Consider the following 23,636-nt stretch of genomic DNA (forward strand, 5'->3'; position numbering starts at 1 on the left):
GATCGTATCCAGTATTAAACCTGCTCAGAGGATTAACTGTGTTAAACTATTGGACTCACTCGTACAGGAAGTAGCAGCGGGCGGCAAACCGGCTAGCTTTAACCGAGGATTTTACAAATTCATGGAAGAAAGGGCTACGGGGGGGCTACAAGCCACAATGGTTAGGCTCTTCTTCCACGACTGAAGGCAGCAATGCTTCTGAACAGCAGGAAGAGAGAGGGGTCTTGTGTTCGAATCCTGATTGTGGGGTTCCCATCATGGGCACCTGGTTGGCCACTATGAGAGAACAGGTTGCTGGAGTATGATGGACCATAGTCCATCTCTGTTCTTAGAGATTTATAGCAAAACTGCCCTGTGAAAGCTGCCACAAAACCACATGTACACTTTTTACGAAAATCCGCCGGAATACATCGGGTTGATTTGCAACACACACCCCCCAAAAACCCCCTGCTTTATCCCTTGAAAGCAGTAGGCATTTATTGCCACTAGCCCCGCCGTGAAAAACATCTGCAAAAGACTTGCCCCAGCCAGCAAACTGCCCTCTCTCCCAAGATAAGGTCCTCGCTTACGATCCCTTGTGAAAAATAGATCCTAGACGCCCCAAAATGCTTTTGAGGCCTGGGGAAGAAAATATCTAGGAAAGATCAAAGGAGCTGGAGTGGTTTAGCTTGGGGTTGGGAAGGCCATGAGGGAACACGATAGCAATCTTCGCAAACACAAAAGGTCTCGTCTTAAAGGAAGATGCGGTTGGTCTGCATATCTGCTGGGTGAAGGATAATGGCAAATAGCAGCCAACCACCTCACCCCCACACCCCCCAAATTTCAGATGAACAAGAGGCAGGATTTTCCAAGGCTCTCGATGGACCACTTAATGATTTCTCCCCTCTTTCCCTCTGTGCCAGAAGCTTCCGGGTTTCCGACTGCACTTCCATCGCTTCCTTTATTTCTTATCCGTTGCATTTTATTGCGTTAAGAACAATTCCACGGAATTCAAGCTGCAGTACAGTGAAATGCAACGAATAAGGGGGGGGGAGAGAAAGGAGCAGTGAAAATACAATTAAAAATCATACGGCATCAAGATGGAACCAAGACTGGACTTCTGGGTACCAGGCTCCCTCCTCCCCATCACTTCTGGCCCATCCTGCTCACCTAAGAACAATCACAGACACACCTGGATGAACTTCGGTCCATGGGAACCCTTGCCCAAAATATAATCAGGATCCTGAGGAATTGCACCTCCTGGGATTCCTAGCTGGGTGTGGGGTTTCTTTGTGAGCCTGATGATCAGTCAGAAACAAGAAAGAGAACCAGAGGCCTTGTGTACAATAGATCACTTCCAGAGCCTTGTTTACAACCCATATCCCTGTCTGCACAGAAAATGGTCAAACAAGGTCTTTTGCAGTTGTTGTTTTTAAAAAGGTAAATTTAGTGTTATCTAGCTTTCGATTTGAGGAGGAATTAAAGAACCTCTTAATAAGGGTGAAAGAGGAGAGCGCAAAATATGGTCTGAAGCTCAACATTAAAAAAAAACCTAAGATCATGGCCACTGGTCCCATTAAAGGTAAAGGGACCCCTGACCATTAAGTCCAGTCGTGACCGACTCTGGGGTTGCGGCGCTCATCTCACTCTATAGGCCGAGGGAGCCGGCGTTTGTCCGCAGACAGCTTCCAGGTCATGTGGCCAGCATGACTAAGCCGCTTCTGGCTAACCAGAGCAGCGCATGGAAACACCATTTACCTTCCCGCTGGAGCAGTACCTATTTATCTACTTGCACTTTGATGTGCTTTCGAACTGCTAGGTTGGCAGGAGCTGGGACTAAGGAATGGGAGCTCACCCCGTTGTGGGGATTCGAACCGCCGACCTTCTGATCAGCAAGTCCTAGGCTCTGTGGTTTAACCCACAGCGCCACCCGCGTCCCACTGGTCCCATTACCTCCTGGCAAATAGAAGGGGAAGAAATGGAGGCAGTGAGAGATTTTACTTTCTTGGGCTCCATGATCACTGCAGAGGGTGACAGCAGTCACAAAATTAAAAGACGCCTGCTTCTTGGAAGAAAAGCGATGACAAACCTAGACAGCATCTTAAAAAGCAGAGACACCACTTTGCCGACAAAGGTCCGTATAGTTAAAGCTATGGTTTTCCCAGTAGTGATGTATGGAAGTGAGAGCTGGACCATAAAGAAGGCTGATCGCCAAGGAATGGATGCTTTTGAATTCTGGTGCTGGAGGAGACTCTTGAGAGTCCCATGGACTGCAAGAAGATCAAACCTGTACATTCTGAAGGAAATAAGCCCTGAGTGCTCACTGGGAGGACAGATCCTGAAGCTGAGGCTCCAAGACTTTGGCCACCTCATGAGAAGAGAAGACTCCCTGGAAAAGACCCTGATGTTGGGAAAGATGGAGGACACAAGGAGAAGGGGACGATGGAGGACGAGATGGTTGGACAGTGTTCTCGAAGCTACTAAAATGAGTTTGACCAAACTGCGGGCGGCAGTGGAAGACAGGAGTGCCTGGTGTGCTCTGGTCCAGGGGGTCACGAAGAGTCGGACAAGACTAAAGAACAACAACCAAGCTTTTGATTGATAAGCTAACAGAACTATCCGGCAGCAAAGTTTTAACCCGTGATTAAAACATTTGTTGATTAATCGTACTGCCTCACTGATCAGAGCTGGTGAAAAATATCTGGGAATCTGGGTATCAGAATAGGCGATGTAGCTGTCAACACCACCCCCATCTAAATTCGCATGGGTTTCAAGACGGATGGATTTTTTCTGGGCTGGGGCAGCTGCGCAATCGTTAACACTTTGTTCCAATGTAATATTTGGCAATGGCACATATGCATATGCATACCGGGCGATCTGCCCCTCAATGTTGCAACCGTTAATAAGCAATGTGGAAATATGAATTTGTAAAAGATGTTTCCTTACGCCTACAACAAAACGGAACCTTCCGGAAGGCACTCGGAGGGCCTGCAAAACAACAGCAACTTTTTTGCCGCATAAACATCTGTGCATCCGCCCCAAAGACGCATTTGAGAGATTCAGTGTCGAAATTCGGGAGATTTGTTTATTTGTTTAAAACGAGGAGGCAGAAAACCCCGGTTTCATTCGGTTTGTTGCTCCAGAGAGAAAAAAGGCATCACTTTAATTTTAAAATATCTCGTTTATCCCAAACGGCCTGAGGGACTTGAAGGCGGCTGTGGCGATGGTGTTGAGGCAGTGGGTCTGAAGTGCATAAAACAGGGAATGGTTTTGGAATAATTCCAGACTTCTGAGAGACAAGAGAGGAAATCAGGCTGCGCAGCATTATTACTTGTGGCATCACGCACGGTTCGTGAAAACTGGTCGTGAGGAAAAGGCACTTTGCACATGATCAAAGGAACTCTTGTGCCTTCCATCTGCATGGTCTGGGAATCACCCCTGGGCAGAGCGGACTTGGGAGCCAGGTTCGAATCCCTGCTCAGTCATAAGGCTCACTTGATGACCTTGGGCCACGAATGGCCTCTCGGCCTGACCTAGCTTGCAGGGTTGTTGTGAAGAGAAAATGCAGAGGAGGAAAACCATGTGCACCTCCTTGGAAGTAAAAGTGGAATACAGTGGTACCTCGGGTTAAGTACTTAATTCGTTCCGGAGGTCTGTTCTTAACCTGAAACTGTTCTTAACCTGAAGCACCACTTTAGCTAACGGGGCCTCCTGCTGCCGCCGCACCGCCGGAGCACGATTTCTGTTTTCATCCTGAAGCAAATTCTTAACCTGAAGCACTATTTCTGGGTTAGCGGAGTCTGTAACCTGAAGCGTCTGTAACCTGAAGCATATGTAACCCAAGGTGCCACTGTACAGTGGTACCTCTGGATGCGAACGGGATCCGTTCCGGAGCCCCGTTTGCATCCTGAAGTGCACATAAGACGCGACTGTGTGTCTGCGGGTCGTGTTTCACCGCTTTCACGCATGCGCGTGACATCATTTTGAGCGTCTGCGCATGTGCGAGTGGTGAAACCCGGAAGTGACGCGCTCTGTTACTTCCAGGTCGCCGCGGAGCGCAACCCGAAAATATTTAAGCTAAAGCGTATTCATCCCAAAGTATGACTGTATAGACACACACACACACACACACACACACACACACAAAATACCATTAAAGTTCGTCTTTCCCCTAGGGAATCCTGGAAACTATAGTGTACACCTCACAGAGCTACATTTCCCAAGATTCTTTGCAAAGGAGGAAGGATGTGCTTTGAATGTACGGTGTGTGCGTACACACACACACACACACACACTCACTCACAAAAGTCTCTCTTTTTTCCAAAGGAAGGGAAAAGAAATCACCAGCATGCAATGCCTCCTCTGAAATGATAGGCTTCTGAAGTAAAAGTACCGCGTTCTGCAATTACATCTCTGCAAAAGACCATCAAGGCCATCCAACCGGACCTTGCCGCAGAGGCGAGGGCAGGACCCCTCACGCCCCGAATCCTCTCCACAAGATTACTCGGCAAGACAAAAGAGTATAAAGGCTACAATCAGAAACAGATTACAGTTTGCCACACACGGTTTGGGGGGGGGGGACAGGACCAAGGACCATCAAGGCCAGAAGCCCCCGTAAGGGACAATGTCAAGTGACTTCAGATCGGCTGGTTTTTCATTTGCAATGAAGGATAAAACCTGGATGCACCAGTCTAAAAAAAACGGGGGGGAAGAGAGAAAAATCAAAACGAGTGCCAGACTAGCTCCACAGAAGCACTCGAGATGTGAGATTCTTACCTATCATAAATGTCACATTTTCGGCAAAGGGGTGGCATTTCCTAGTGGCAAACGGGAAGAATATATTCTTCATGCCGAATTGCCTGACAGGAGATAAAGACAAAAAACGCCTTAAACAATTTGACATCTGTTTGCCAAGGAATCACAGGCAACTCCCCAGGTGTCAAGAGGAAGAAAATATTTTACAAGGAGCCGAGCCGTCAAAGCTGCACCCAGATTGACTGCTGGTTTTTACAGCTGCCAAACCGAAACAGGTAAGCGGATCACTTTTATTGGGTCAGCTTCGGCGAGGGGGCTGGCGGGTTACGCAGGAAGGCCGCAGCGGCGCCGGAAAATCTCCGCGTAAAACTCGCAAGCGGGCTCCTTTCCATGCGGAGAGGTTAGCAAACATTGCCGGCATTCGTCGCAAGAGGCAACAGCCCTGAGATGAAGGCTGCGGTTGTTTCCTGCGGGGGAAACCGAGGCAAAGGCAGACAGGCTGACGGGAACATGTGCCGTTTCCGCCAGGACATGCCCTAGAGTCCGCGGCACTGCTCGAGTTAGGCCCCCTTAGTATCCGTCCGCGGCATGACGCAAGGATCTCAAGTGTCGGCGTGCATGTGTGAACGTAAGCAGAAAGCCCTGCTGCGTCAGGGTCAAGGTCCATCGAGCCCAGCGTCCTGTTCTGACGGCCATCTCTTTGGAAGACAGGAAGCAGGACTCTCCCCTCTCAAGGTTCCAACAAACGATGGAGGGAAAACACGGCCTAGCAGCCACAGACAGCCTCCATCCTCCGGGAACCCGCCTAATCCTTTTGCAAAGCCTTCCAAGATGGCGTCCGTCACTTGCAGGAGCGTAGCCCACCGTTTGGACGACACGGCATGAGAAGCACTTTCTTTCGTCTTCCCCAGCCCAGCTGCACCAAACGGCCCTGGGTTCTAGGATTGCAAGAGAGGAAGGAAACTTTTCTCTGGGGTGACCAGAACTATACATGGCATCCCAAGCGCGGTCGCCGCATAGGTTAGCACATGACGGCATTACGCTCTATTATTGGTTTTATTTGCAGATCGCGATCCCTCGCGCCGAATTTGCTTCCTCCCTAGCTGCCACCACGCAGAGCGTTGGCGTCTTCACGGAGCTATCCGCTAGGACCCAAAGGCCTTGCTCCTCAGCCGCCGCCACTGTGGCTTCCAAACCGCTTTAAAACAGAGATGGACACTGCTCACAATTCACACGGACGGTTATGAGTTATAAATCCCTATCTGGCTTCGGCTCTGACTGTCTCAAGGGCTGTATTCTCCCCTTTGAATCTGCCTGGGCTCTGGGATCTTTGGGGGAGGCCTTTCTCTCGCTCCCGCCACCCTCACAGGGATGCGGGGCAGGGCCTTCTTGGTGGTGGCTGCTCCCAGGCAACTTTGGAACTCCCTACAGGCTCCCTCTGCTGCCCTTCCACCGGCAGGACAACAAAATACTTTTATTCTGACTGGCTTTGGGGGCTTGACAGGGCTTTTTTAAGGAAATGACTTTTTAAAGAGTGCTGTGCTGTTTTTTATACTATACTATTTGTAGTTCAATAAATTCATTTTTATTGTTGTTTCTTTGCCTTTTAACTATTATCTTTTATGCGTTCATAGCCTTCTGTGTTTTGATTTGCGTAAGGCGCCTTGAGTCCCACCCTAGGGAAAGGGCAGGATATAATTATACACAACAACAACAACAACAACACATTTCCAGCGGAGATTCATTAGTCATCCTCACCTCTGACTTTTGGGTATCTCATGAATACCTTTTTATGCCACGAGCCTGATCTGTTTAATTTTTCTTATGATTGGCCAGTCGTTCTATGATCATTTGGTACTGTCTAATGTCTGCATGGTATTTTGTCTTTTTTATTATATTAAAGTATCCATAGTCTTACACCCCACTGATATTCTACACGAGATGGTATATAAATACTTTTGTGAATAAATGAGCACGCCTGCAGCAGGGCTTATTCTCAGATAACCAACGGGGAGAAAACATTTTAATGCAAAATCCTCCCAGATCTTTTACACATCTACCTCCTATAGGCCAAAAAAGCAGACTGCGCGTTGGGTCGGGCTAGCAGCCTTTTGCTGTCTGACACTCCGGCTGAATCCATCTGCACGCAACAGATTTCAAAATGGTTCAGGAGTCAGGCTTTCTCTCCAGGAAACTGTGTGAAGGAGGCTGAGAATTTCTTTGAGGTCTTGGCATCTCCACCAAAACTACAATTCCCAAGATCCTTTGAGGGTGGGCAGGAGGAGAACCAAGCAAGCTAAAACTGGTAATAAAAAACAGATATGCAAGTTTGCTGCATAGATTAGGGGTGGATAGAATTTAAGTCTGTCAGATCTACTTTGCTTTTTACGGGGACCCAAAGATCTGCCAACCGGAGTCCCATGCAAAAAGCAGAATTCATTCGAACCTTACAGGAGCCTCCCTTTTATTTAGCATTCATCACAATCTGTTTTCAGGGAGGTTAGACGGCGTGGCGTCAGAGCAAGTGTTATTATCCAACACTTTCCGGTCCATTTCTTGTATCACTTTCCTTATCGCTAGAAAGTCTGGTCTTCTGGGGAAGAGAGTTTTGCTGCACAGCACATCCTAGGCAACTGCAACTCCTCGGCCCGAATTTCCGGAATTAAATCCCACCTGGAAATAGTGAAAACCTGGGAGCACATTTGTTCTCAGCACCGGAACAGAACCGAGCTCACATAACAAAAGTCCACTCTTGGCTCTTCCCAAGTTTTCAACGTTTCAGCAGCTTCGTTTAAGGCAGAAAAGGTGTTCCTCAGTTGCTGAGAAGTATTAAACAGGGAGTCAAAAACCCCGGACGATCTACTATAAATCATCCGGAGACGATTTACCAGTAGATCCTGAACAACCGCCCGCCCGCTTCTGATGTGGATCTGCCCTACCTGTGATAACAGGAGAGAAGAGGGAAGCCGACACAATCTTTGCAGAAAGAAATATCATTGCCAGATAGGATGAGCAGACTGAACGACTTCTGGGGTGCAGGCTAAAGTTGACGCAACTGAGCAGAGCGTAACATAAGACACACACACACACCCCGGGGCAAGGGGTACGAGAACTCCTGCAAAGTTTGTAATCCAAATTAGCGCGCCAGAGCTCAGATAAAACCACAGCACTGTACGACCACCACTAACGCACATTTTAAACTTGCGCGATTTCAACCCTGTGCGGCTGGTGGAAATGGCGCAAGTCAAATCCAAGCAAAGCAGAGAACTTAAAAATTATTTTTGTACGAGGTTGTCCCCTTGGGGTTATCTAACACAAAAAGAGCTTTTAAGATCTCCGCCTTGCTTGCTAGGCAAGTCCCCCTCTCCTTCATATACCTGTTAGCTGCAGGAGAGCTCCAAGGTTTTGGGTGCACACGATTTTTGTGTATACATGGAACCCTTGGAACTGAACCCATGCTCAAGATGCAGCCATACTGTATAAGTTTAACGGGGCTTGCGGCCCAAAAAGCCAGACAACTTTCCTCACCGGGGGTGAGACGGTCGTATTAGACAGCTACCCTGTAGCAAAAACAACAGCTTGCAACACAACGAAAAGCAACCAAGCCACACAACAAATTTCAGAGGCATACGTCCCCAAGTACGTGTGCCCCGCAAGTATTTTTATTTACTAAATTTGTATATTGCCTTCATCCGCAGATCTCAGGAATAGCCTTCCACCAGCCCAGTTTTCTATGTGGAAAAACTGCCTTATACACTGAGTTAGACCTTAACTCAGTTATTGCCTGGCAAGGTTTCAGGAAGGAGACATTCCCAGCCCTACCTGCTGGGGATTGAATCCGGCAACTTTTGCAGACGAAAAACAGACGCTCTTCGTCAGGGCAACCCCTTCCCTATCGAGCCCAGTGGTCTGCCAGGGTCTTGGACCGAGAAAGGTCTTTTGCATCGCTTGCTTTCTGACATCAGAGATGTCAGGGATTTAATGTCTGAGCTTTCTGGACTGCCATAGAGCATGGGTGGGCAAACTAAGGCCCGGGGGCCGGATCTGGCCCAATCGCCTTCTAAATCCGGTGTGCGGACAGTCCACAAATCAGCATGTTTTTACATGAGTAGAATGTGTCCTTTTATCCAAAATGCATCTCTGGGTTATTTGTGGGGCCTGCCTGCTGTTTTCACATGAGTAGAATATGTGCTTTTATTTAAAATGCATCTCTGGGTTATTTGTGGGGCATAGGAATTCGTTCATTATTATTTTTTCAAAACATAGTCCGGCCCCCCACAAGGTCTGAGGGACAGTGGACCGGCCCCCTGCTGACGAAGTTTGCTGACCCCTGGCCATAGAGCCACGGTCTTTCCTATTGCTGCAATCGCAGAATCCGGCCTGTAAAAAGTGAAGAAGCCTGCAGTTCCCAGGCTGTTTGTGCCATCATGTTGTGTCATGAGGGCAGGACTTTGGGGGGGTCCCCAACCGCAGCAGAGCGGGGCTCACTACATTTTGAAAGAGGTGGAAACAACCCCCCATCTAAAGAGGGGAGCTTTACATTAAAACAGAACCTAAAAAAACTAGTTAACTGCTCCACTGGGCAGTGAGTCGAAACATGGGACAAGCTGTGGCCACGACAGAGAAATCAACACCAGGACAACTTTGCTTGAAAGCGTTTTGGACATTGATGCGACTAATGTGCTGGTCTCACACACACAGACACACACACACACACCCCCGAAATTTGCCCGCTGCCTTTCAGGTCCTAAGGCCTCCCAAAGCAGCCCACATCAATAAATAAAAGAACGAAACAATTCTTTTCGGGAAATATAGAAATCCGTTGCCCAAACACATCCGAGCCGCAGATTAGAACGACGCACAACCTCCCACTGCAATGCACACAGAACGTCTCTGCGTACTTTCGCCGGCTTAAATATTCATTGTTGGAGCAGCCAAAGGGCTTTTCCCCTTCACAACGCTCCCGTCGCTCACGCTTCCGGGGGAAGTGAGGGTTTTGATCAGTGGAAATGGCGGAGCCAAAGAGTTAGAGCTGGAAGACTAAATTCCAGAGCTGAAAAGGGGAGAGGGCGATGGACTTAGAATCACAGAGGGACTCCAAGCATCCTCTGGTCCAGGCATCCCCAATCGGCGGCCCTCCAGATGTTTTGGCCTACAACTCCCATGATCCCTAGCTAACAGGACCAGTGCTCAGGGATGATGGGAACTGTAGTCCAAAACATCTGGAGGGCCAAAGGTTGGGGCTGCCTGCTCTAGTCCAACCGCGGACTGTCTCGCCAGAGTGGTGCATGCTCTGGTGATCTCTCGCTTGGACTACTGCAACACACTCTACGTGGGGCTACCTTTGAAGGTGACCCGGAAACTGCAACTAATCCAGAATGCGGCAGCTAGACTGGTGACTGGGAGTGGCCACCAGGACCACATAACACCGGTCCTGAAAGACCTACATTGGCTCCCAGTACGTTTCTGACCTCAATTCAATGTGTTGGTGCTGACCGTGAAAGCCCTAAACGGCCTCAAAGGCCCAGTAGACCTGAAGGAGCGTCTCCACCCCCATCGTTCTGCCCAGACACTGAGGTCCAGCTCCGAGGGCCTTCTGGTGGTTCCCTCACTGCGATAATTGAGGTTACAGGGAACCAGGCAGAGGGCCTTCTTGGTAGTGGCGCCCGCCCTGTGGAACACCCTCCCACCATATGTCAAAGAGAAAAACAACTACCAGACTTTTAGAAGACATCTGAAGGCAGCCCTGTTTAGGGAAGCTTTTAAAGTTTAATAGGTTATTGTATTTTAATATTCTGTTGGAAGCCGCCCAGAGTGGCTGGAGAAACCCAGCCAGATGGGTGGGGTATTATTATTATTATTATTATTATTACCTCCTACAAGGCAGGAATGTGCAGCTGTCCCATACGGGGATCAAACCTGCAACCTTGGCATTATCGGCACCCCACTCTAACCAACCAAGCTGTCCAGCCTGACTTCTTTCACGGCTGGGGAATGAAAGCACCTTCTGCGCAAGGCAAGGAAGTGATGGAGCTTCTCTTCATATGTTTTCTGGACTGCTAACCCACAGCAGCTCCAGCCAGTATGGCTAGCGGTGACGGATGATGGTTCAACATGATCTGGAAGGTCACACACCTTGTCCACCCGACATGGAGGCAGGCCGTAGGTCTGTGGTCATGTGTGATTGGCATGCGCCTCTGGTTTGCTATGCCTGTACAGATACGACTCCTGGTGTCAAACGTCTTGCTCTGATTCCCTTTGGACCACAACAGTGAAGCCAAGAGAGGGGTCTTTTCATCTGGGCAGCCCAGGAACTCCAGACGCACCTCCCAGGATTACGCCCCAGGGACAAGCTAACGTAGCAGTTTGACTTCACCCCCGGAGGCACACTCCATTGACTCTCGAGACAATGGTACACCCAGGATGAACATCGAGGGTAGGTGCAGAAACATACCTGATCAAAATCAGGCTGCAGGAGATTCTACACTTACGGGATTCACACTTTTAAAGGCACATTGGCACCTGAAAGAGATTAAGGGCTCCCCCGTCCACATCTCGGCTTAATATCTCCTCCAACTCCTGCCGTCCAACACTGTCCTGCTATCTAAATCCAGAGATTCCCTATGTTTTGAAAAATCCGAATAGGAGAGAGCCACAACGGTCGCATGGGTAATCTCTGGATTTAGGGGAAAGGGAAGTTGCGGGAACAGCAGGATTTTGAGGAGAAAGCCGTGTGGACGAAGGGGAATTAAAGAAGATACCCGTGGGTTCGCAATCCACAATGAGATGTAGTGTCACAGAGGCACCAGGACACTTGAGAGCCATCTCAGCCAAGTCTACAGGGTGTGGCAGAATTTCAAAGAGGGCTGGGTTGCGAGAAACGAGAAGAGGACGAATTCAGATCCCTTGGAGGACAAGACAACCCATCTCTCGGGCTAAAATGTTTGCCGTCTGATTGCAAAGGCAAAAAATGCAAAGCACACTCTCCTTTTTTTGACTGGGAAAGAAAGATGATAATAAAGAATAGATGAACAAATCCAGGAAGGGGGAGATATTGCATTCAACTCTCACATCCTTTTAGACGTACGCGATTAATTTATTTCTTTTTGCCAGAATAACCATCACAGGTGGGTGTTTTCTCCCCCTCCCTCCACAAACACCCTTCCGGCTGAGACGGACCCCAGGATGAAAGAATCGCAACCTTTACTTTTGAAAAGACGCCTCACCTTTTTTGATACGGCGGTCAACCAATTTATTGACTCATTAACTCGTCGCATTTAAATAAATTTGCACATTATGGGAACCTCAGCTCGCCGAGATATGGGAGGAAAGTGCAAGGACGCAACTATTTAAAAATCAAAAGCTGTTGCCGGAAGGAAAGCCTGCCTTTAATGTATCTGTGTGACCTTTGCAGCAGTCATTCGCCGGGACCAATATCACCTCCTCACAAACAAACATGCGCCATTAAGACAGCCGAGGCAGCAGATCAATCAACTTTTAAAAAAAGCTTTCTAAGTTGATTAATCTATTGCAGCCATCTGGCTTGGGAGGGGAACCAAACAGGTACGCACAACAGACACAAACACAAATATTCCGATTCACATCAAACTCGCAGCTGCAGGAGTCACAAAAAAAGATGCACAACTCATGCTAAACTCTTTCTTCTGGGGGGGGGGCTGAGATGAGTTAAGAGAGTGGGGAGGAGAAACCCCCAGCCACAAAATGGATAGGAAAAGATATATGCTCAAGCGACACAATCTTTGCTGAGTTGGGCAGAACAATTTAAAAAGCGATTGCTCTGTGTGGGTTCTCGGGAAACAACAACTTTTCCTCTGAGAAACAACCTTCGCTTGTTTGGTTTTAAACAATCACGGCGGGCAGGCCACAGGCCAGAGCTTCTAAGGGTATTTCCCCCCTTTGCGCACATTTTTTCCAGTGGAGAGAAGCGCTCCCCCTTCCCTAATTTTTTTACACCACTCTAACTAGCTGAAGCTGCCTGGACCACTCTTTCCTCTGGCCCATCCTTCCCCTTTCAGACCTAAATCTGCAGGAAAATAATAATAATAATAATAATAATAATAATGGCACTCCTCCACCCTCCAAAATCCCCAAACAGGAGATTCCAACACTGGGGGGGAATACCTCTGCTGGGACACAAATGGGAATAAATTTTAAAAACTACAAGAAAGCAGCAGTTTGTATGTTGAATTTTTTTTGGCAAAGTTCTGCTGTGGGAGCCCCGCAGGCATGAATGTGGCCTTGGGCTGGAGGCAGTCTGTGTTCTTGCCAAACCCATTCATTCCTATGGGGCTTCTACGCTGGAGAAATTTCCCACTGAATTGTGGCCACAAAACCAAGAGAAAAGAGAGAGGCTGGAGGCCTGCTCTGCTCGGGTTCGCAATTTCTAAATAAGTAAATGTGGAGAACCTGCCCCTCAGTCCCTTTTGATTGTTTCCAACAGAGTTTCGATGATCAGATGTGCACATTTATCAAGGAGCGGGCGAGGGGGGGGGAAGGAAATGTGTGATGTTTTAAAAAACGTAATTTCACCTCCTCCCTTTGGAGGAGATTTCTAAGGTGAGAGAAAAGGTAGAAAGAAAGGGAAAAACGCACATGCACACACACACACACACACACACACCACGATTTAGGCAAATAGGCCTATTAAGTTCTAATATATATTTCTGTTGCTAGGAAGCGTTGCCTCGCATGGCGACAGAGCGCAAATTGTAGCACTTATGAATCACAGGTTTTTTCCCCCCAAGTGCGAGAGAGAGAGAGATTTTTCTGACAAACAACCGCCTTGCTTTCCTCTCTCTTTCTCTCCCCGCCCCCCCAGTTCCCTCCCCAATTCCCCAACACTGCGTTTTTCTTTTTTCAAAAATAAAAAATAAAAAATGATGTGATGCTGAATCTCAGCTCCTATGTAAATTATTCCAATCCAACCTCCTCCTTGCTTAAGGAGAAGAGAAAAAAAATTTGCAAGGAGGACTAGGGTTTCAGAAGTTATTGGGGGTTTAGCCACAATTGTTAACAGATGGGAGTCAGTTTCTGGGACTCAAGCAGCAGTGTGTGTGTGTGTGTGTGTGTTAAGAGAGGGGGGGGGGAGAAAGTATTCATCCCATCTCAAGAGCACCTCAACCAGCTCAAGGGGGAAACTGACCAGTTTTGGAAACTCTGTGAAAAGAGGAGCAATAAATGAAAGTATGTTTTTAGTCTGACCTATTAAAGCTGTGATCTGGAAGGGAGAGTGTGTGTGTGTCTGCATGTGAGCACATGCATTTTACAAAAATGGGAAGCGCATGAGAACTTCCTGCCCTGCCCATTCATTTCAATGCACCGCAGAACAACTTCCCAAGCGAGGTGGGGGAGTGCCCCCCGCCTGCCAGCCCCCCCCAAAAGGATTTGTGCGTTTTGAACATTTAATCCACACATACAAAGAGAAAGAGAGACAGAGACTGTGAGCACACAAAAGAGGAACACAGATAATTACAGAACCCAGTCTGCACAGACCCACCCAAATCGCCCAAAAAAAGTTGGAAGCACCAAGGCTTGCACACCAACACACCTCCACACGCCCCAGTGCCTTTTCAACAATCATTATGGAACCAAACATCAAGTGCGCAGAAAATCTCTTGCAGCAGCTGGTTTGCAAAAAGGAAAGAAAGGCCATCGCAGCAACACATACAAGCTCATCATTCAATCTTCAGATTACAGATGAGCATGGTTTTTAAGTTATCCCCGGCGCACAGAGGGTGCAAACCCTCCTGGATTGCTGACATTCCATATTTAATTAGGGGAGTTCCACTGAAATTAACTTCCAGGAGCAAATGTGTTTTAGCATCAGGGTGTTAAGAACACAAAACACACACACACAGACACAGCTGACAACTCTTTGGTAGTGCTATTTTGCAGAGGGGTGGCTGGAACTTTCAAATGCAAGTTATATTTCCAAACCCTGTGGAGCCAGGCAGAAACCTCTCCTAACTAGCTAGAGTCAGTTATCAAAATAAACTCTTCAGGGCTAAGAGGGGAGGGAGAGAGAAGGAAACCACACTTGAAGGAGAGGGAGACACTGGAATCAAAACTTGCCTCAATCTGGATATACTGTATATATATTTCTAAAACAAACAGCTCTTGATGCAAACCCAAGAATCAAATTCTCACCCTGTTCCAAGTCTTGTCCTCCTAACCCGGCCGGATGAAACCCACAGGAGGAGGAAATGGACGATCCCGAAGTTTGCAAAAGGAAAATGTGAAGGAGCTGGAGCGAAACTGGTGTGAAACTAGCCTTCTGTAGAAGGACTCCCTTGAAATTTGACCACCACAACTATCCGCACCAAAGCACAAGGGATATTGTATTTCCCTAGATTCCCTGGTTTTTGAGTCCAGGATTTTGCCAACTCAAGAATCCAAGTAAGATTTCATTTCTTTAAAAAAATAAAATGATGCACACATAGATTCCCCCCTACACCCTGTGCCAAACTTGTGCGCGCACACCCCACCAGGAGAATTTGCACAGTGCAATACCCCCACGCCATCCCAGCACACGACATACTTTGGACCCGGTGCGTAAGCAGGGAACACAACCCACAGATACACACACACTCCAAAATACTTACTTTTTGTTCGAAGTGTTCCAATAGATTGGTTCCAAACTGAGCCCTTCTATAAACCAGAGTTCTAGCAGAGCGAACAGGAGACCTGTATAAAATCCAACCCATGAGATTCCTGGGGCCATTACTGCGAGAGAGGCACAACTCCTTTTTTTTGTGGAGGAAGGGGGGCACCAAATCCCCTTCAGTCTTTTTTCTCTCCCCCCCCCTTTTCTCTCTTTCTTCTCCTTTGTTTTCTTTCTTTGACAATCTCTCTCTCTCTCGCGCACACACACAAAAATCCAAGAAGGCAGAGACAGAGAACAGCACTCCTTTTTTTTTTTTGCAAACAGACCGGGGCTAAAAGCGCAGACGCACGCAAAAGAGAATACTAATAATATTGTTATTTTGCATGTTTAAAAAAAAGAGATCGAGAGAGAAAGGGAGAGAGAGGTTTGTTGTTTTTTTTTAAAAAAAGGATGGGTCTATCGAGGTCTGTCTAAATCCCCTCGGTCAGTAAAGTTTTATAAATCCTCGCCTTGGCACCAGCTTTTCGGCAGATCCGGAAAGTTTGAGGCGCCTGCCCAGATCCAGAGGAGAAGATGGAGACAATAATCTGGGGAGGAAGAAACGCATCTTTTTGGAGGGGGTGAGAAGGAAAGAAAGAAGGAAGGGGGAAAGGGGGGGATCGGGGAGGGGGGAAAACACACACAGAGAGAAAAAGAGAGGCACACACGCATATACACACACACACCCAAGAATAACAACGCAGGAACGCAGGAGAAATCTTATCCACTTCGCCTTTTCCGGATTGTGCGCTGAGCTCCTTCGGTGCTGGAAGGCGCTGGGGGGGAAAGTGTGTGTTGCAAGATAGAAGAAAAGGGGGGCCAAAGGAAGAATTCATTTGCAACCAGTAGCCCCCTCTCCTTTTCCTCCTCCTCCTCCTCTTCTTCCTTTTTTTTTGGAGAAATATTTTCCCCTCTTGCTGCGCTTTTCTGCCTGCGTCGCCCCTTCCTCCGGCGCGCCTCCCTCCTTTGCGAAAAGCTCAGCAATGAATAACTCCAGCGATGAAGCCGAAATAATGGGAATAAGGCGAGAGGAGGGTGGGATTTTTTTTTCTTTTTGAGTGAGAGAGAGAGAGAGAGAAAAGGGAGGAGAGAAGAATTGGTGAATGTGAAATTCTGGAACGAAGAGACACTCTGAAACGCCAGGCAGGGGAGCCGGAGTCAGGAGATGAAAGAAGATATGGACTCCGGAATCCAATCTTGCACGTTGCCAATGCAAAAAAGGGACAGAAAATACCTCCGGGGTGGTAGGAATAAAGGAGGGAGAAAGAGCAGGAAGGTGAAGAGAGAGAAATATGCCCCCGGAACGCCACAAAAAGACTCCTTTGAAGGAAGAGGAAACGTTTTGTTCCCCAGTTTCCACACCCCCCAAAATCATCTCTCAAGGTGGAGATTTGCTAACACGTTTCTTTTTCTTTTTACCCTTGCAGGGTTTGTTTGGGGTGCATTTGCGTGGCTGCTTTTAAAAAGTGGGAAATGGTAAAAAATAAATTTAAAAAACTCTAATGTTGTGGGTTTTTTCCCCTCTCTCTCTCCACCCCCAGGTGAATAGAATTGGAGGTAGATTAATGGAATTTCTGATTTGGAAGGAGTCAGCATAATTATATATAGAAATAGGAGTGGGGGGGAGAGAGGAAGGTTGGCCAAATTTGGGCAAGGTTCAAGGAGGTGGGATGTTGCTGTCTCTGCACACACAGAGAGGGGGGCATTTGGTGAGCTGGCAACGTTGGGCATCGCCAAAGGGTGGCCCAGAGAGATGTGCCCCACCGTGGGGTCAAATCGAGAGAGAAATCAGCACATTAGTGGGAACTGGGCTCAAGAACTTTTGTGTTCCCAAAACCCATCCAGAAAACAGCCCCTTTGGCCGAGGAAGTTTTGGCTGAGGAGATGTGGAGATTCATTTCCACAGAGAGCCCCAGAAGGCCACGCAGATGCAGTTTGTTTTAATTTCTAAGGAAAAGATCCCAGGAGAACCCAGCATTCAACAGGGGCAGCCTGCCCCCTTCTCTGCATGCCTGGGGAGGAAGCCACACCTGTTGAATTTCGGCCTGTCCGGCAGCTATCCTCCTCCAGATCACAAGAACGCTGTGGAGGAAGGCAGGCCCAGAGAGGCAAAGCTTGCTTCGAAACCGAGCTGCCGTTGCAGACAAAGCCAGTTGTACAGTAGCACGACTGACAGGTTATTAAATAAAAATAACAGATCAACTGACAAAGGCTCAGTTGCAAACAATGTGTTGTGGTGTCAGTTGTGCAAGATGGAGGAGGCAGCACTCTCAGATGAAGAGATCTGTGATACCAGCAACTCACACGCTCCTGTGCCAATTGAACTGGGTTCGATAAAAGGGAGGAGGGCGTTGTTTTTGTTTTGCGTGTTTTCCAGTTCCACAGAGCCGGAAAGATAAGAAGTCTTACGAGTCTAAATGGTACGAGTGAAGCCATCTTGGTGGAATTCCAAAATGTTCCACGGAACTAACCTCGCACTCTCCTTAAGTGACAGCAGAGGCCTAGCTGGGGGACCCAGACCAATAATTACAGAGGCTAATGTGCCTTTGAACATATACAGAGTACTTTCCCCGTCTGCACTGGGAAACCACAGCCTGATAATCCCGTAACCTGATAAGAAACGGAAAGCCTTATGGGTGAGAGCGAACGACTTGTGAGAAATCCTTTGTTTCCGAGCTCAAAGCACTGCAAAAATCCCAAGCCAGCGAGAAGGCCTCCTTTTTATTAGCCCTTGGGCTTCCTCCACAGGGCTAACAAATACAAAAGGAATTTGCCTTATCTCCTCATCACTCACAATAATTAACCAGTGGAACCTCCTACCACAAGATGTTACAAAACACCACTAAACTAGACCTTAAGAACAACTAAATAAGCATCAAGGTGGTAACTCTGGCCGGGGAGGGTGGGGTATAAATAAAAATTTATATATATTTATATAACTCCACTACCAGCTTCAAAGCAAAACAGCCAATGTAGCTTCATTCTCAGAATATACCTCGCCGTTTTTCTTTTGGTTTTAAGATGGAATATTGCAAAGCAGAAGAGCTCTTAACATTTTGACCCCTGCTTTCTATATTTCTAAAAACTTCTACTCCTCAGTATGGAAGCAAGAAAGTCGGTCCACCTTCAGAACCTACTTAGGGTTCCTCTAGTCTGGGGTTTTTCATGGTTTTGTGATGCTTCCACAAAGGTACTCTATTATTGCCATCTGGAGGGGCAACTATTGTGCAGCAAAGGGCGACAAAGGGGGGGGGGACTGGAACATTTCTGGGATGAAAATATTATCGATTTTCGGGAGGAAGCTATAGCACGAACACCGGTTGAGAACAAAGCAGTACAGTGGTACCTCAGGTTAAGTACTTAATTTGTTCTGGAGGTCCATTCTTAACCTGAAACTGTTCTTAACCTGAAGCACCACTTTAGCTAATGGGGCCTCCTCCTGCTGCTGCTGTGCCGCCGGAGCACGATTTCTGTTCTCATCCTGAAGCAAAGTTCTTAACCTGAGGTAATATTTCTGGGTCAGCGGAGTCTGTAACCTGAAGCGTATGTAACCTGAGGTACCACTGTACAGCCACCCCAGAACTTTTGCAGGCACAAACAGTATTGAAAACGGGAGGGCGTATAACTGCCCGGATACCATCATGGACACAAATAATCACAAACGCACAATAAAATTGATTCTCAGAGGAGCCCCTGGGCTCTGCGATCATCAAATGGACACCTATGTACAGGTACGTGAAAAGGAAAACAACCGCACCTGGGCAAGACTTAGGGTAGCTTTCTTGTCCGCAACCAGTGAAGAAGGTGCGAAGAAGAACGGAAGGGGCCACTCATTTCTCACAAGAAGTCCGTGCCTTCTTAAAGTTATTTTGCTTCCATGAGGGGCCGGGGGCCTAACCCAGTTCAGAAGACCAGAAAGTGTGCACAGGAGGGCGACCAAGACGATCGAGGGTCTGGAAGCCAAGCCTTGTGAGGAACAGTCGAGGCAGACAGAGAGGAGCCATCTTCAAATATCTAAAGACCTGGAGGACGGGGCAAGCTTGCTTTCTCCTGCTCCGGAGGGCAGGACCCGAACCCGTGGCTTCGAGAAAAGAGGTTCCGACTCAACATCCGGCAGCAAGAGCCGTCCGACAGTGGAACGGACTCCCTCGGGAGATGGACTCTCATCCTTTGGGAGGATTTTAAGGGCAGGTGGGGCAGCCATTTGTCAAGGATGCTTGAGATGAGATTCCTGCATTGTAGGGGGTTGGACTAGATGGCCCCCAAGGTCCCAACTCTGTGAAAGAAAAGAGGCTCAAGCAACGTTCAGCTTTCTGGACTGCAGGACAGCCTGTCCCTAGATGAAAACCTTCTAAAACATGACTTGAGGTTTCTAATTTTTTAAATAATTTTTATTAAAGATTTAAAGAAAACATATTATCTAAAAACATGTCATCCTTAATTTTTTCCCTATTTTCCTCCCTCCCCCCCACCCCCCACCCCGTCTTCCCTCAGTTCCAGTCTTTGGTTTCTCTGTGAATGCTCTTCTCTGCATGTTACAAAGTTGTATAAATCCTTAAATTGTTTAACTAATTATTGTCAATAAAAAGTTTGTGAATGTTTATTCAAAACCTGCCAAGGAGTCCAATTCACTTTGTTGCATCTTCAAATACTTTGTAAAGGGTTCCCATTCCTCTTTAAAGTCACAGTTATCCTTGTCCTACAGATTATGTGTCAATTTTGCCAGCTCTGCATAGTCCATCAATTTTTCTTGCCACGATTCTTTAGTTGGGGTTTCTTCAGTCTCCCATCCTTGTGCTATTAGGACTCTCGCTGCTGTTGTCGCATACATGAAGATGTTTTTCAGCTTTTTTGGCAGGTCTTTCCCTACAATCCCTAACAAAAACGCTTCAGGTTTTTAAACAAATGTTAAGTGGAACATTTTCTTCAATTCATTGTATATCATTTCCCAAAAAAATCCAATTACCATATTTTTCACTCTATAAGACGCACCAGACCATAAGACGCACCTAGTTTTTGGAGGAAGAAAACAAGAAAAAAAATATTCTGAATCTCAGAAGCCAGAACAGCAAGAGGGATCGCTGTGCAGTGAAAGCAGCGATCCCTCTTGCTGTTCTGGCTTCTGGGATAGTTGCGCAGCCTGCATTCGCTCCATAAGACGCACACACATTTCCCCTTACTTTTTAGGAGGGAAAAAGTGAGTCTTATAGAGCAAAAAATACGGTACATTACAATCCCACCACATATGATAAAATGTCCCCTGAGGTTTAAATCTATAGGCAAAAGCTGGAGAAGATTTGTGCTGCTCCCCTTCTCGAAGATGGACAGGCTGACGTCAACACCTGCCTGCTCCATTTCCCAGGTGTTCTGCTTGTTCTTCCTTTCGGAGGTGTGGAAAGGCTCAAGCCTTTTGCATCACCTCCGTGGACTTTCCCCTACACACACACACACGCCCTCCTAAATATATAAGCGGATCATTTGAGCCACTCCTTGGGAACCAGATTTTCGTACAAGAATGTGCACACCTTACACTTCTAGCATCCAACATGGCAAACGTGCAAGTTAAGCAAATTTGCACCCTTGCTTATTGGGCGCAATCTGATCAGTTTCCTTGCTGGTCAGAGGAGGAGGAAAGAGGGACGGAAGAATTCCTCCCCTCCACCATCCCGAAAATATCTGGGAACCTTCTTCCAGCTGCCACCCCTTCCCCCTAGTCTACCTCGTGAGGTTGCCGCAGGCAAGGGGTTCACGCGATTTCAGTTCATTTTAGAATCATGAGGGCTAGTGGCGCTGGCGTTTGCATTGTTGCAGCATGACTCTAACCTGCTTCAGTTTGTGGTCTGGTTTTTCTAATAAAAAAGAACAATGGTGAGGGGGGGGAAGAAAAATGATTGGTCAAGATGCCCAATTCTGCAAATTATCAAAGCCCTGTTTTGGTTTTTTCCTTAGGAAAAATGGTTGTTTTTCACAGTGGTTTCAGGGGGTCGGAGTTTCTTATGAACAGGGGTCTCTCTGTTAAAACTCCAGTTGCAAAGGACGACTTTCCTCACCGCTACCAGTCTTCCCTGCCCCCCAGGAAAAGAAAATTGAGTTCGTTCTAACAGGGCGCTCTCAGTTCACAGGTGGCAGTGAGACTCCAACAGGCCATGTGAACAGAGTGTGTGCCTCTTAAAATATCCCCCCAGAATCATCTGCACCGTCCAGGACAATGGATGTGGAAAGTATTCCCCGAAGGCCTACACTTTGGAAAATCAATCCTCAGATTTGGGGAAGCCTCAAAATCAATATTCCTGCTGCCTACAGGGCTGGGCAGGGCTGGGCCTCTATTCCTCCAAAAGGACCCAATATATTGCCTGCATATGTAAACAGCGTGAGACTCTTACTCTCAAGGTTGTGGGTTCGAATCCCACATTGGGCAAAAGATTCCTGCATTGCAAGGGGCTGGACTAGATGACCCTAGCGGTGCCTCCCAGCTCTACAATTCTATGATTCTATGCTGCCTTAGGGACACAGGTGGCGCTGTGGGTTAAACCACAGAGCCTAGGACTTGCCGATCAGAAGGTCGGCGATTCGAATCCCCATGACAGAGTGAGCTCCCGTTGCTCAGTCCCTGCTCCTGCCAACCTAGCAGTTCAAAAGCACATCAAAGTGCAAGTAGATAAATAGGTACCACTCTGGCGGGAAGGTAAACGGTGTTTCCGTGCGCTGCTCTGGTTCGCCAGAAGCGGCTTAGTCATGCTGGCCACATGACCCGGAAGCTGCATGCCGGCTCCCTCGGCCAATAAAGCGAGATAAGCAACCCCAGAGTTAGCCAAGACTGGACCTAATGGTCAGGGGTCCCTTTACCTTTATGCTGCCTTAAGCGAAGTTTCTAGACCTCATGGAAAATCCGAGGGCAAGAGGAAGCGAAAGGGAACAGCAGTGTGGGGAAGCGAGGTGATGTTGACTCGCCCAGAGCTCTCGAGACAGGGTGGGATAAAATAAACGAGATATTTGGGGGGAAAAACCTCTTATTTTAAAGGGAATTTGGTGCCTGTTTAGGGTTAGGTCGTTCAGAAAATGCGGCCAGGGATTTTTCAGTGGGGTTGTTTAAGGAGACAGTACTGCAAAGGTGTATTATCTTGGGGGGGGGGCGGGGAGAGAACAGACAGTTGCAAGTCCCCAACACACAGACAAAAACACACACAAAAATCTCCACACACAGAGTGTCCTGACCTCCACTTTGCAGGGAATCAAGGTGAGCCAAGTTCAAGCAGCAAAAGAGCACCATCTAGAGGCGAAGAAGCAAAAGGACACCAGGAACAAAGATACCACAGAATTAAACAGCAGTATTATAATGATTTAATCATATGTGTTGTAATATGTTTTTGAGGCCTGTTTGTCTACTCCTTCCTTCCTTCCTTCCTTCCTTCCTTCCTTCCTTCCTTCCTTCCTTCCTTTTGTTGTAACCTGTATTTCTATGACCAGTAAAATCTGGTGATATTCAGAATTAAACTCAGCTCAGACCGTAGCTGTCAACTTTTCCCCTTTCTTGTGAGGAATCCTATTCGGAATAAGGGAATTTCCCTTTAAAAAAGGGAAACGTTGACAGCTATGGCTCAGACCTGTAAGTGGACTTTTAACCAAGACCCCTGTTCATAAGAAAGCCCTGGAACAACTGCAAAAACCAATAGGGTTTTCCTGCAGGAAAAAAATGGGGCTTTGACCATGTGCAGAGTGCTCAGTCCATGAGGTGTTCTTACTGAAGGACTCCGTTATCACCTGCAACGGATAGAACTGCCATCCACTTTTAACCCAGGTGCAGAGTCAAAAACTCTCTCTATATATATACATATCTCAAAGGCAGGACTCCAAGAAATCTAAAATTGCAATGAAATCAAGGGTGGGAGCAGGAGTTCACGGGTCTCTGGGATTTGCCTAGGTGGGAACCTGGCTTTAAGTGTCATCTAATAATAATAATAATAATAAATAAATAATTTTATTTATACCCCGCCCTCCCCAGCCAAGACAGGGCTCAGGGCGGCTAACACCAGATATACAACAATTGATTAAGACACAACTTAAAAACAAGATTAAAATACAACATTCAAATGCAGCCTCATTTCCATAGAAACTCAAATCAGAAACTTGTTGGGGATGAAAATGTCAAATATTCACCAAGGTCAACTATCCAGACTGGTCCTACATGGGCAAGAAAAAAGCCAGGGAAGTCCCCAAATAGGAGTTCCATCACAGAAGG

General features: G+C 47.4%; 2 protein-coding genes across 4 annotated transcripts in view; both read right to left on the reverse strand.

The window, feature by feature from the left end:
- Positions 1-16,501, reverse strand: part of EFNB3 (ephrin B3) — a 74,806-nt gene extending 58,305 nt beyond the window's left edge. The window contains exon 1 of one of the 3 annotated variants that reach the window (XM_053362083.1): positions 15,357-16,501. In XM_053362083.1, coding sequence (XP_053218058.1) covers positions 15,357-15,475 — 119 coding nt within the window. In that variant the 5' untranslated portion in view covers positions 15,476-16,501. Of the gene's footprint in view, positions 1-4,755; positions 4,809-15,356 lie in introns of those variants that run through there. The other 2 variants (XM_053362081.1, XM_053362082.1) reach the window with 2 other exon arrangements.
- TNFSF13 (TNF superfamily member 13) overlaps positions 1-23,636 on the reverse strand; it is a 239,485-nt gene that overhangs the window by 141,328 nt on the left and 74,521 nt on the right. The window lies entirely within an intron of this gene.

The sequence above is a fragment of the Podarcis raffonei genome, chromosome 13 (genome assembly GCF_027172205.1).
Source record: "Podarcis raffonei isolate rPodRaf1 chromosome 13, rPodRaf1.pri, whole genome shotgun sequence".
In the NCBI taxonomy this organism is placed as follows: Eukaryota; Metazoa; Chordata; class Lepidosauria; order Squamata; family Lacertidae; genus Podarcis; species Podarcis raffonei.